At 41.8% G+C, this 14,649-nt stretch overlaps 1 protein-coding gene across 1 annotated transcript in view; it reads right to left on the bottom strand.

Annotated features, from left to right (window-relative positions):
- Positions 1 to 14,649, bottom strand: part of slc35f3b (solute carrier family 35 member F3b) — a gene marked incomplete at both ends in the record, with an annotated part of 53,342 nt that overhangs the window by 1,916 nt on the left and 36,777 nt on the right. The window contains 3 exons of the mRNA XM_083897194.1: positions 341 to 466; positions 4,144 to 4,363; positions 8,022 to 8,364. Of these exons, the coding sequence (XP_083753320.1) occupies positions 341 to 466; positions 4,144 to 4,363; positions 8,022 to 8,364 (689 nt within the window). The remainder of the gene's footprint in view (positions 1 to 340; positions 467 to 4,143; positions 4,364 to 8,021; positions 8,365 to 14,649) is intronic.

The following is a 14,649-nucleotide window of genomic DNA, read 5'->3' as shown; positions in this document are numbered from 1 at the left end:
ACATTGACAGGATTAGAAATAATGATTTTTATTTTGTTTTCACTTGTGCTAACATAACTAAACAAGGGTTTTCAAGGGTTTTCTAATCATCCAATAGCCTTCTAACGCGAACACAATGTACCATTAGAGCACTGGAAATGGGCCTCTATACACCTATGTACATATTCGGATATTCCATTAAAAACCAGACATTTGCAGCTAGAATAGTCGTCTACCACATTAACAATGTACAGAGTTTATTTCTGGTTTGAAAAAAAAAGGAAATTTCTAAGTGACCCCAAACTTACTGTAGTGTATACAAAAAATACATAAATAACTCAAGTTTTGTCGTTTTTAATACCTTGTAGAGTGCCGACATTGAAGCAGAGGCCACAACCAAAGTGATACCAATGACTGAGTGGCTGTGGAATCCATCAGCATAGGTCATCATGACGATGCCTGCTATGGCCAAGATAGCAGCGACTATCTGTGGGGGGAGGAAGAGAGAGAGAGAGGCACAGAAAAGAGAGAAGGAGGGAACATGAGAGAGTGACGGATGGACGACATGCTGCTCGCAGTGTGGCGACAAAGGCACACGAGACGTTGCTGCTGTGCTGGGACTCAGCAGGCACACATGGCCTCCGATTTGTTCTGCACTGCAGTAATCACAAGCTTGTAAAAGTATAATTAGTGGGGTTTTTTATTTCATCGTCAATATGTTCATTTGGTATTTATGTTATTAAATGAAAATCTGTTCTTAGCCACAATGCATTCGCAGCCAAGCCGACGCGGGACAGGTATTATTACAGTGTTGGCCTGATTGTCTCGCATTGATTACCGTTACACTTGCCATCATGTTTACAAACCAAATTACCCCCTGGACGCCTCTCACACCCGGCCCTGGCCCGCGTGTGATTATCACAGCCTCACAATGGCGTTAAAAACCGTCTGTTTTCATCCAGCAATCAGTCAACCTCAAAGTAACGGCGTGAGAATCCTTCAGTTACGTTGAATTGCATTTGTGCTACGTGTTGTGCGCGCATGTGGTCGTAGCTGTTGAGGACCAGAGATGGGGACAAGGTGGATGAACTCCACATTAAGGAGGTGTCGGGAAGATAAATGAGCTGCGTGTTTTCGCTTGAACGAAGCCCTTTGGGGAACCTTTGGCAAAATGGCTCTTTCTGCACTGCAGGTTGCCCTGTCAGTCACAGCCGAGCCTCTGGTTTCTACTGTAGGAGTGCAGTGCTTACAGGGTCAGCGATCAGTAACACGCAGGTGTCACGATGCCACGCTAAAACACCTGCGCGTCGAGCAGATTATGTGATTACCCTGTTTTTACAGCTGTGTGTGTGTGTGCGCATGCGGATTAAGCACTCAACTCCCTTTGCAACTGATACCATGCCACCATGGCACGGTCGCTTTATACACATTATACACTCTTGAAACAACCCTCATTCCTCTCTCCTCCTCCTCCTCCTCCACTTTCACTACAAACCCATTCAAGATCCCCTGCATTGCTGCAGACATCCAAACACTGCAATCCCCACCACCAAGCCAGAGAGAGAGGGAGAGTATGTGATGGTGCAAGAGCGAGAGAGAGAGAGAGAGAGAGAAAGTGAAGCAGGATTATCACAGTATTTGTCTCTTACGAAGGCCTTTCATCACAGATAATGGGGATGGGGAGTTGGGGATTGCACGAGGGATGGACCGAGTGGTTGCGAGTGTGGAAAGGCAAAACGTTCCTTCACAAACTCGTTCTGTGGAGGGAGTGCAAGGAGGCTGCTGACACACTGAGAAAGAAAAGATGGCTAACAAAGAAATGACTTCAATGGGCGGGAACACCCGGATGAATTGAGTTCATTGAAAGTACAACAAGGAGGTTGTCCTCGTATAACTTGGAAACAGTAGTCTGAATGAACTCAATTACCAACTGTAACACTTAACTCAAATGATGTTGAGTTTGTCAACCATTTTCTTTTTTTCAATTATGTAAGCCTCTGAGAAACAAGTGTAGAGAGAGCAGGGGGCCCTTAAGGCCTATTTATACTCCATTTTTGTCCATTTTCACATCCCTTCGTTTACCCAGTACTTCCTCTAGAGGGGAGTGCCGAGTGCCGGGCATCAACATAGCGACCATTAAACTGGGTTCTTTTTTATTGTGCTTGATACGAAATAGACTGAACCATATTGGATTCTGTGGCAGTGGCACGTAAGACCACTTGTACCATTAATGGGGTTAGATGAATCGCCGATGAGAGAGCGATAGAATAAAAGTCCCTCGAATATAACCACAGCGCGCCAGAGAGTGAAGCCAAAATGCCTGGCAGTTTTCTGGGCTGCAGGGATGAGCCAGGAAACGTTGGCAGCATGTTTTACAGATGTTTCACTGTAACTGTAAGCTACATCTATGTAATTTCCCTGACTAATTGGACCATTAACTCACTACCCCCCATGATTTCTGGTGGCATTGGTCTGTTTCATCCGTCATTGTAAGCTGCTTGGCGCACAATGAAATTAGTAAGTAAGTCTGTGTTCGTCTCCATCTTTTGCATCGCATATAAATAGGGCCTTTACTCTTCTGCCTCGCTGTGCTCATCAAGAACAATCAGTGACATACATATACACACAGTGGTAAGGATGTCCTCACAAGGTCAAAATGTCCTCGAGGAGAGGAGTTTGAATCAAAATCTGTCCTCACAGCCTCACAGTGAGGAAACACATAGACATAATGCATTCTCTAGCACAGTGTTTTTCAACCTTTTTTGAGCCAAGGTACATTTTTTTTATTGAAAAAAATCACGAGGCACACCCCCAAACAAAAATGATTAAAAAATGATACTCTGTAGCCTATATTAACAATTTTGTAATTCTTATCAAAGTGTCTTGAATATTTATATCCATATTATTTGCAGATAATTAATTTTTTGTTTTCAAAAAATGTTTTTAAACCAATTAGGTGAAATTGGATAATTTCCCATGGCACACCTGACGATCTCTCACGGCACACTTGTGCCACGGCACACTGGTTGAAAAACACTGCTCTAGCCCACGTGTCAAACTCAAGGCCCGGGGGCCAGATAATTTTTTGTGGCCCGCGAGTGATTAATTGGTCATCAAAATCTGTGTTAAAATAGGTCTATGCTGCGTTGACCATAAGCTACATTTCCCATAATGCACGGCGATTGCGTTACCCGCAAAGTGACGAGTGTATCATTGTAGAAATGAGTGAAATTGAGAATGTGTTCAGAAATGCCACAACCAAAAAATGACTTTTTATTCTGTGTGACAGTTACATCTGGCCCTTTGAGGGTAACCATGATGCTGATGTGGCCCTCGGTGAAAATGAGTTTGACACCCCTGCTCTAGCCCCTTACCTTAACCTTGACCATCACAACTAATAACCTTAACCCTAAAACCAAGTCTCAACCTTTGTACAGCCCTCACAATGACACCCATACAAGTACACAAACAATATGCACCAGGAGGCATGTTTGAACGACACAGCGATCATTGGTGGGACATCACGCTGAAGCGCACGCGTTCGACTGCCACATGACATGCCATTTATGTTAAGATCCGCTAGGATGCAAAGGAAGAATCGCGTCAATTCACCTCCCAGGACAGTTTCTTTTTGGTGACTCTCGAAAACGGGCATTCTCCAGGACGTATATATGTAAGGAATTAGTTCAGGATCATTATATGGATGATAAACATGAGGTTTACAAAACAGGAAATACAATGACTCACATACACTTATTAGTTAATGTGGAAAACAAGATGATTTTGACTTTAATCTAAATGAAATGATCCGAGGGGAGTCGTGTTAAAATATCTCATTTTCAAATATAAGTAGATATTAAAATGAGCCTCGGAAGACTTACTCCATGTCAGGTTAAGCTCTACCACCGTCATCTGAAACTGTGGTGTAGAAGATAAGTAAGGCGAGTCAAATATCCTATTAAAAGATAATATCACTCAATTCAGCTGCTTCCAAACAACAAAACCTTCTGAGGCAGTATAAGTTAAGTAAAGTGTATTTTTCCTTTTTCCACACATGACTTCCTAAGAGAGTTGTTTTGTTGTTTTGTTTGTTACAGAGGAAAGTTGCTACAGGTGTGTAGCCCCGGAGTGTGCAAACACAGACACACACACACACACACTCACCCTGACTCCCATGAAGCGATCTCTGAGCACAATCCAGGAGAGCAGAAAGACGAAGGCCTTGTTGCAACAGAAAAGCGCTGACACGTCTGTCGTGTTGATCTTCCTGAGCGCCTGCAGGTACAGGTAGTTAGTGAGGATCCACAGGAGGCCGAACGGAGCGACCTTGGTGAAAAAAACCTTGGGGGTCAGTCCGTCATCCCCGAAAAACCTACAGCACTCCCTGTGCAGAGACAATGTGTAAAGAGTTAATGTATTATAGGAGGAGGTATAGCTATTTTAAGATGTATAATACAGTGCTGTGATAGTGGGGAAACTCAGTCTGAACAAATAGGAGCAGAGAAGCCAGAGGCTATAATATTATTAAGTCTTGCATGGGAAAGTAATTCCCACTAAAACATTTACATTTGCATCACAGTGCATGAAGAATCAACTATTACCTGGGCAGCTAATTTATCTATTTTAATATAGTGGAAGTAAAACCAGCAACTACCATGTAAGGACATTGTAAAATCATAATAATACATTTTACAACTGGTGCAGACAAATATACTATAGTCAAAATACATGGTACAAATATGACTGTTAGTACAAATACGATGTTACTGTACTTAAGTACAAAATGCACGTATCTGTGCTTTACTTTGTTATTTATATTTCGAGCAACTTGTACTTTTACTACACTACATTTCCTCTAACTATCTTTGTTACTCGTTACTACGCTTCAACATGGGGTTAAGTGTCTTGCTCAAGGACACAGATTAGCAGAGTCAGGAATTGAACCCACAACCTTCCAGTTGAAAGACATCTCGCCCTACCATCGACCTCAATGCTAAACTTAAAGGTGCATTACGTAATAACTGGCCATAAAATCCTCCTAATATGTCACAGAGACACAGGAATAATGTTCATATAACAAACTGAACTCACCAACAACAGCCAAAATATTTGCTTTAAAAAAAAACTGCAAATCATGTTTTTGTTTTGAAATCATGTTTAAAAGACCTCGGTATTTTGAATTTGAATGTAGTAACCGTTATTGGCCACATTCTTACATAATATGGCACCTTTAACCACATTTTATATCAGAAAATTACCTTTTTGATACTTAAGTACAGTAAATGTCATATACTTTGAGACTTTTACATTACAATTACAAGTAATATTATAAAAAAAAAAGGACTTTAACTTCTACTAAGGTCATTTTCTGATAAGAAAGTTATTCTTTTACTCAAGTATCCCTTTAAAGTACTTTGTACAAGACTGTTAGGTTGATTGAGTGTCAGAAATCATACTATTGCTGAATTTGTCAAAAAGGTGAGTTCAACTTTGATTCCTTTCGAGGACCCCTTTTTTTTTAAATATGCAAAATAAGCTGTCAATTCTCAAATATTTGTCATGGATGAACTTAATATGAAAGTGTGGCTGATAATCAAAAGCTATAACTCTTGACCAGACATTGGGTCTTATTTTGAAAAGTCATCATGATACAGTTATGTTATGTCTCACTACAGAGTCACAGGGCATTTTGGCTGCTTCTGTGAACAAGTAGCTCACGTATTCACCGCACACAGTTTACCCTAAAAGCACTCGAGGCTGTAAACGTGATGACACATCGATAACTGAGGAGGGGCGTGTTTCTGGCAACTGAGCAGCAGTTACTGTATATGCATCGGCTCCAGAGAGTTGACTCAGCACTGATATCACACGTATTTAGTGACGGTGACGTTAAAAGTCCATCACACATTTCATGGTGGGCGACAAATGAATACGTGGGTTTGTTCCTCATCGTGATTTACAGCTCGACAGCAGCTGACCAAGGTGGTTTGAAAGCAGATTTGAATGCGTCGTGAAGTCAGCAGTTACAATTTAAAGGTTATAAATATGACAATTTAATTTTTATATTGCAGTCATCAACTATTTTCCGTGTCGAGATGTTGCGGAGTAAGGGCATCCTCGGCAGAGAATGGATGAGTCACCGTCTCTTCTTTTGTTTTGGTGACCACTGAGTGTAACCAGAACTTCTTAAACTACAACAAAGACAAGCACTGACTCCTTACAAACAAAACACTAACCTAATTTCTGTTTCACTTCCCTCTTTCTACAATCTGTCAGGTAAATCTCAACTCAGCGCACGAGGGAAGATAATGAGCAGGTGCACTGTAAAAAAAAAAGAAAAAGAAAAGAGGAGCATCTGCCTCTTAGAGTTTAAATCCTCTCCACTTACACTCACGACGAGAGAGATATTAACGGTGTCGGATTCGTCTCTTCCACATTGGCCACTGCTTTATATTAAAAGATAGGACAAGCTATTACAAATGTGTTCACTCATTGTCTTCATTTCATTGGCATTGTCTGACATTCAGCAGCAAGTGCACTGTGAATGAACACAAAGGAAACACACAGTGTTTGATATTCGGGAGCTCATCGTCAGCCCCAGCGGAGGCTGCAGGAGACCCAGATTCTTGCATAAGCCCTCAACAAAAAAAAACAGAATAATGACATCACAGAAGAAATATAGAGACCTCACCGACAACTAACAGAAACAAAAACCCATTTCTCTTTGTAAGGCCATAAATAATGGACAATTTCAACTGCAACAAACAGGAAACGCAATAGAAATATGAACATTAGAAAAGTGTTGTGAATAAATGGAACTTAAGGAGAATACTACCATGGAAATACCTGTACATTTATCTTTGTTGTTATACCTTGCTCAAATGGTCTAGTGTGTTGTATTTATGAGGGTTTATTAGCTAAAATTGAATATACTACACATAAGTATTGTTGTATGTGTGTATTAATGCCTAAAAATAAATATTATTAGCTTTTTTTATTATTAGCCCTAGAAGGAGCCTTTTAAGTAAGAGGTCAGTAAGGGTAAGTTTGTTGCAATTGCACAGTCTCACCATTAGAGGTCACTAATTCTTACACACTGGACTTTTTAGAGGATTTTTTTTCTTTTCTTGGTCTCTTTGTAAGTGGTGGTTATCATAAAAACATAATGTATATTAGGGCTGGGCGATATATCGAAAATGTATCATTATAGAAATTTACGATGATAATCAACATCATTTTGCCGTTATCAATATATTGGAAATAAAAGTCGTGTGTGTGGGTAGGCAGGCTACTGGTATGTTCTTGTCCCTTTAAGACGCTCTGACATGTACAGCACGTGTAGTCACGTTTATATATATGTGTGTTATGTTTGATATGTGTCAGTACTGATATCTGTGTCAGGGCGCACATGCTTATATCAGGCAAATGGTCAATTATACAAATTATGCTATGATGTCATTTAGCAACTTCGAACTTATCGTTATCGAGGTGAACTGCTCAATATATCGTGATATTGATTTGAGGCCATATCGCCCAGCCCTTATATATATATATATATATATATATATATATATATATATCATTATTTTATATCTCATCTGATGACCCTCAGGTTTATCCACTTTCTCTGGATTCAGCCTCTGCATCCGTGCGTTCCCTTTGGCTTTTCATCAGTTTCCAATTTCTCTGGTATGTGCGTGTGCATCTGAGCTGTGGGTTACACAGCGAGACTGTTGGACACCAATCCGAGAGAGAAAAAAAACTTTCCATCAAAATAAGCCGTAAAAGCTGCATTACATTTACAGAGGCTGCAGTTTGGAACGGCGCTTTCACCTCTGAAGATGTGAAATTACACTAAATCGTTCAACTTAATAATGCTCTAGAGCTGTAGCTGACGTGATAGTAATAAACACACCTTCATATTAAATGTAATACTACATTATATGGAGCATTTGATTTCTTTTGAGTTAAAATTCTCGAGATAACCTTGTTTCCCCTTCTTCATCATAACTCCAGCTGGGCGCCGGGTGACAGTGTCTCACCTGAATCTCTGCCTGGGCGTCTGCCTCTCTGGACTTTTGCACAGGTGACCGATGTAGTAGAGAGGAAAGAAGAGGCAGTTCCAGGTGGTGGCGAACCAGGTGAGGGTGAAGGGGGCGTCAAACTGCTTAAAGGTCAGCTTGGCCAGTTGGGTGGCGCCTGCCCAGGAGGAGCACACACACATCACCATGACGACCCCCCACAGGGCCTTCCGCACCTGCACAGTCGTTACCCTGATGCAGCAGTGGAGCCTCCGTCTGTTGGCGCCGGACTCTGCTCCCGAAGAGCCGCCGGCCGCCTGAGCATCTGCGGTGCCGACCACGTTCTCCCTCGCGCGGTCTTCTCCTGCAGACGGACACGTTCAAAGGTTACGCAGACTCGTACTCGCACACTGAAACTTTTCTCATTTCTCTCAACTTATCACAGCAGTGAATTATAATAATTTGAACTCGGCTCTTCCAGCTCATGGCTTTCTCGTCCTTAGAAGAGAAACACAATGGACCACATTGTGCTGTGCTGTCAGCATGTATATATACAGTGTATATGAGAGTAGAAAAATGCATATTGTGTATCTGGCACATCCTGCAACTTACAACAATGGCTTAAAACAATCAAAACTTATAACCACAGATTGGCAGCACACCAACAGTTTATTACAGCCTGCTTTTTTCTGCCACCACACATTATGAATTGCTGTATTATGTGTATTATTGCATTGTATTGCACCTGCCAAGAAACTGCAGACTTAAACCAGCAGCTTCCGTGAATGCATTATGCTGTGAGCAGTGTGAAACATGTAGCTTTATATGTAGACAATTTCACATGTTCTTCATCTTAACATGTTAGTGACTTGAGTGACTTGGGTCAAACATGTTTTGCCATTATTTTTGCCACTTATAAATAGCGATTTCATAGTGTAATTGAACCCGGATGAAATCGGTCGGACATCTGAGTTCTAAATATGGTGATCAAGTGTGACAGGTGGCAGCCAAACAAAGGACAAAAGAGGACAGCGCTGATATCTAATCCAAGACCTCCTATTCACCTCACAGTGCCATGTCTCTGTGTGTGTGAGAAAAACACTTTTCTCTTTTTTTCCCCACACCTTCTATTACTCATGTCAAAACCTGACAACCTCCTTATTTCTTAGTAATTCTTTAGTAATTATTTCTTCGCTTCCCAAAGTCATTTTGTTCCTTCAAGTTACTGAAATTACCCCGTAAAATAAATACTGCAGGTCAGTATATAACAGCAATTCTGACATAGCTTCACAGTTGTGCGTATGTGGCAAAATGGCACCAAGGTTGCCAAAAATTATAATTGGATTGTCATTTTCAACAGTGCCGTCTCCACATCCTCAAGTTGACACACAAATTTACGATAGACAAAGAGACACACAACTACTCCCCTCACAAGCTGCTGACCCTAAAAACTAAGCAATATTAGTTAATAATAATTCATTCATTCATTCATTCATTGTCTACCACTTTATCCTCCATGAGAGTTGTGATGGAGCTGGAGCCAGTCAAGCCTGGGTACACCCTGGATTTGCTAGGCCATTGCAAGAAAAGCAGATATAAGGGGTGGACACCTTAACAGTCCACCCCATACGTCCCCTGCATGGAATTGTGTTGCTATGGAGTTGGGCTGGAGGGCGAATCTGCTTCCCCTGCTCCATTATACTGATGCAATGTCTCTCTGTCCTACCCACATGCATAGCATAAATAAATAAATAAATAAATAACAGTATTTAAGCATTATCCTTGCTTCCTTTATCTGCTAATGCAGGCTGCGTCCAGGACCAGTACCTGGCCTTGTGCCGAGAACCTGTAGAGAATAAGCGTATTGTATTGCCAAACTTTCTATTACATGATCATTTTTAAGTTAAAGTTAAGTTAAAAACATCCCATGCCTGTCACACACACACACACTGCTTCATAGATCTTAATATAACATTATAATAGTAGAATAGTATCAGCTCTGTAGCATCCTCCTCCTCCTCCTTCAGCGGTCCAGCAGCTGCTGTCGGGAACCTGCTAATGTATGAATGAAACATTAATGTGTCTTGGCTGAGTCCACATGTGAAGTATTACCAGTAAGGCCCCGAGAATAAATCCCTTTAGACTTCTGTAACTGCAACGCCACCGCTTTCCAATCAGAGAAGTGAGAGGAGGAAAAACCGGAAAAGCAGTAAACTGCTCTGTTTTAATAACAACTGCATAAAATGGACCGTGCATCATCTGCAGATTTCTGCCTTTCCAACAAGTTAAAAATGAAGGATCTCCCTAATAGTGTTTGCAGAGGTAATAAAGAGCCTTGGGGAGTCTTTATCTGTACTGTACACTGTCGACTGAGATACAGAAAGCACCTCAAACAACCTCAGAGAGACAAGAATAACACTAACTCCAACCAGAGAGGAACATTAGTATTGCCTTTCCAGTGTCAGGTGATTGCCATGCAGCACTGACGACACCGTCTGTCTATCCTCGTGTTAATATGATGTGTGTAATAAAATGAACAGACACCTACAGTATTGGCTAATTTAAGTGGCTCGCTGCATAATCTAATAAATGAGCCATACGAGGGCATCCGTCACGTCCATTGAGGCGGTCTCACGCTTCCCGGAAGAGCTGCTTTTGACCTTGCCACATGGTCCCATCATGTCATAGATTAACTTCACTGATGACTATCACCTCTAATGCTGCTGCTGCTGCTGCACACACAAGACATTCATCTGTGTCCGTTTCCAACAATGTGATGCAGTTACTATTGTACTTCTGCCACTGCAAGAGGACTTGTCGTCGTCAGTCTCGCGGCAAACTCGGCAGCTTTGAAAGATGATTCAAGATCATTGCGTTGAAATGATGTATCAGCAAAGCCCCAGAATGGACACAGACACACACATGGATGTCTGTCAACGTCTCGGAGAACAAGGGTGAGAATTGAGTTTCTCTATTCTGAGCGCCAAGCCCTCGTTGTCCCCGTTGTGAAGGTCATATCGTGTTTACGGTGCCCAGCTTTTGTCCTTCCTGGGCTTCTGTCCCACATCCCATGGTCCTGGCTCCACTGCTCTGTACTGCAGCACAGTTTAATCTTCCAAATGCAGTAATGGGCCAAGCCAATCAGCCCCCAGCGAGGCACCGGGCGCCCAGCAAAGCATTTCCAGCTCTTGCACGTGTGAAGGGACTCAGTGAGGCATCAATATAACTGTCATGCAGTATGTTTCAGCTTGTTAGCATGTCAGTAAGCGTATGCTAGCAGGCGCGGTTTCCCGGTCTAGCTAGTAGCTAGTCTAACACAAGTCTCCCTAACATCCATTAACTTTGAAATATTCATTTATTTAATATGAAAGAGCATAAAGTCTGTCTCCTCAGCCGTCCAATTCATTTACCAGCATAGGTTTCTCCATGCCTTTGTCACTGTTGCGTTAAATAGAGGTGGAAACTGTGGCACATGTTCAGAGTGCCAAGGCCATCTTGAGTCAACCCTAAATGTATGAGTAGTAATCTTCTAAAGAAAATTTTTTTTTAATAAAGTCACAACAAAACGAATAACTGTGTAAAATGTATAACAGAATTCTCAAAAGGTGCAGAACAGTATAAAATGAATAATAATAACATATACTCCAATTATCTCATTACCTGCCCTTGTGGTAAGTCATTTGTTGGTATAACAAGATGGGCATATGGACTGGACATTGACTATAACCTTCTTACAATGAGCTACATGTATATAAAATGTATTAAAACCTTGTTTGTACATCTACTAGAAATATATTTTTGTATATTCCAGCGTCTCTCAGTCCTGGTCCCTGGGGGGACCCACTGCCCCTCCATGTTTTACATGTTTCCCTGCTCCAACACACCTGATTCAAATAAATGGGTCGTTATCTTGCTTCTGCAGCTTGCTGAAGAGCAGACTTTTTGAATCCGGTGTGTTGGAGCAGGGAAACAACATCTACAACATGCATGGCAGTGAGTCCTGAGGACCAGGATTTGAGTAACACTGGTATGTTCTGTTTCCGTATTATGTGAAATTACCCTTAATTAATTGGAGGAATGTTGGGACTAATTGTTGGGAATGATAGCACGTGTCAAGTTGGAGTGACCTACATTATAAATGAGTGCCAGTGTCACAATGTTTCTGGTCTTGAAAATCAAAGTCATCACTTTCAGTCAAATGTATGCACGTGTACAGTAACTCAAGACTTTTTTACCATTTTATTTCACTACACATATACAGTCATAATTTGACTCCAAATCACATTCTCAGTTCAACTAGCATGTTTACGTGTATTTTAAAGGTCCAGTTTTAACACATTAATTAAATGTACTGAATGAAACTCACGGTTTTGTTATCTATAGCACCGATTCGGTGCTTTTAAAGACAAAAAAACTCACTTAACCTGACGGTGACTAATGACACCCTTTCAACCTTGACCAGTGGTGATGAACAGTGTGAAGCAGTGCTGAACTCATCAGTGTGAGGTGTGTGAGTCCGTGGAGTGGCTAAGAAAGACAGAAAGACACCACAAATGGACATTAAGACCGTTAACTAGGTAAAGCCTCTGCACTGTAAGCGCTGAATGATAAACTGTAAGCTTTTTCAACCTTATCGGTTTGTAATCAAATGTCAACTGTCAAGGTCGGCACCGTGACGCCATAGCGACTGCAGCACAGTAAAAAAAAAAACCCGCAGTGCAATCATTGGTCCAATTTCGGGTCTAAAATTAAGCTTTATGAGCACAAAAACAGACTTTAGAGTAAGATTATTAACTTATTTAAGACTTAAAATGTCTCGTGCTTTATCCAAATGAACCTAACAAGCTTCTGTAAAATGGCAGGAACAGAGTGTGTGCATCCTTGCACTGTGACGGCTGTATCGTGCTCCTCTTTGTTGATTCCTCAAATACATTCATCCCACCCACACGGTTGAATTAAAGCCAGTCTCGGGAGTAAAGGGGGGGTTTAGAGAAGAATCTGTCTTGACGCTTATTGACACAAACCATATTTCAGACCGAAAAAAGTATGACACTTCTTTACCTGTGTGAAAAACTGTAGGTTGGAAAAAAAAAAACACTGAAGACATTATAAATCAATATTTATCTCGGGGCATTTGTCTGCGTCTGGAGTTTTAGTACACTGAGCACCGCATAAGTTGGTTATTGAGCACATGTCCTACTCCCGGTAGGGTCACAGCACTCCAATTGGTGTCGAGATTTACTAGCCAGTTTCGCAGTTTCCCTTCCTTCTCGCCACATGCTTCCCTGCAGCCTTGTTCCCACTCCAGCTCCTCTCCATCGCCCTGCACACGCTGCACTGCAGATCTCTCCTGCTGATTTCTGCAAATCCCAAACGTGCCAGCAGAGGCCTGCCTGCCTGCCTGCTCTCACACTTCATATAGAACCTGTACATGGAACACACAGACACACACACACCACTATGTCCCTCTGTGTCTCCCTGCACAGGCCACCACCCACACCATTCGCCACCCTCTCTGCTGCCTGGATTCTCCCAGAATAAGAACAAAGATCCTTGCAGGCAGCAGTGAACGACAGCATCAGGCTGTGTGTGCCGATCTTTCCGGGCTGACCTCACAGTTGTCCAGAACGCTTCACTTGGATCACAGTGAGGTAAGAGTCAGTCTGTTTCGGTAAGATCTCTGTGGGAGTGGAGAGTGCACTGCAGGGCTCTGCCTCGCTGATTCAACAGGGTAAACAGATCAATCACTCATACACACTTCGCCACTGTCTTAGCGTCGAGCCGAGACTCTGCTCTGTGATGAATATGAATTGACTGGTGCAACTTGCATATTCTGCCAGGAACTCATTTGACTCACACAGGTTATGTGCATACTTAAATTGGCACAATAAAATACACATTAGAAAAAGTAAAAGCCCAGTACATTTTAATATGAACAGTTTTGGATAACTTCCTGCCAAAGATTTAATTCCTGTTGGCAAACTGTAACTATACAAAGACTTTTCCATGCTGAGCTATACTTTATCTGCATGGATAGATACAGTAATTATGGATTATATGTCAAGATACTATAGATTTTCTACAATGTGGGTGAATTGACCTTGTCAAAGTAATATTCTAGGTGAAACCCAATCAAAAACCATACAAAATCACCCACTTAAAACTTGTTTTTGGCTGTCACACAGCATCAATTACTGAATCGATCCTTACTTTCCCCGAATCATCATGTTGACTTATTTGCTTTGTCATTACTAACTTTAACAAGAGTCTCTTTTTCAAAGTAAGACAATTTCTCCTGCAGGAATTTGTTATGAACTGTAATGTATAAATGTCACTTCACTTCAGCAGTCACAGTCTTTGTAATCTCTGTCTCTCTCTGACAGACACACCGGGGGTCTTTGATACTCGGCTGTGACGGCGTGCTCAGGACAAGCTGTCAGTCGGAGACCTTTCAAACATGCCAGAGCAGGCTCGTCTGACAAGAGTCGTCTCACTCGGCGACACATGAAGTAAGACGGGTAAGAAAACACACCCAAAAAACAAGCAGGAAGGTGGACAAAGGCTCAAGAGGGCAGACAAGGGCGGGTTGATGTTCTGTTACTGATCCTGCTCTTCTTAATTCCTCGCTGGGTTTCTCCTTCAAGCTCAA

The sequence above is a fragment of the Microchirus variegatus genome (assembly GCF_963457635.1).
Source record: "Microchirus variegatus genome assembly, chromosome: 11".
NCBI lineage: Eukaryota > Metazoa > Chordata > Actinopteri > Pleuronectiformes > Soleidae > Microchirus > Microchirus variegatus.
The sequence above is the reverse complement of the archived record's forward strand: the minus strand, read 5'-3'. Positions and strand labels throughout refer to the sequence as shown.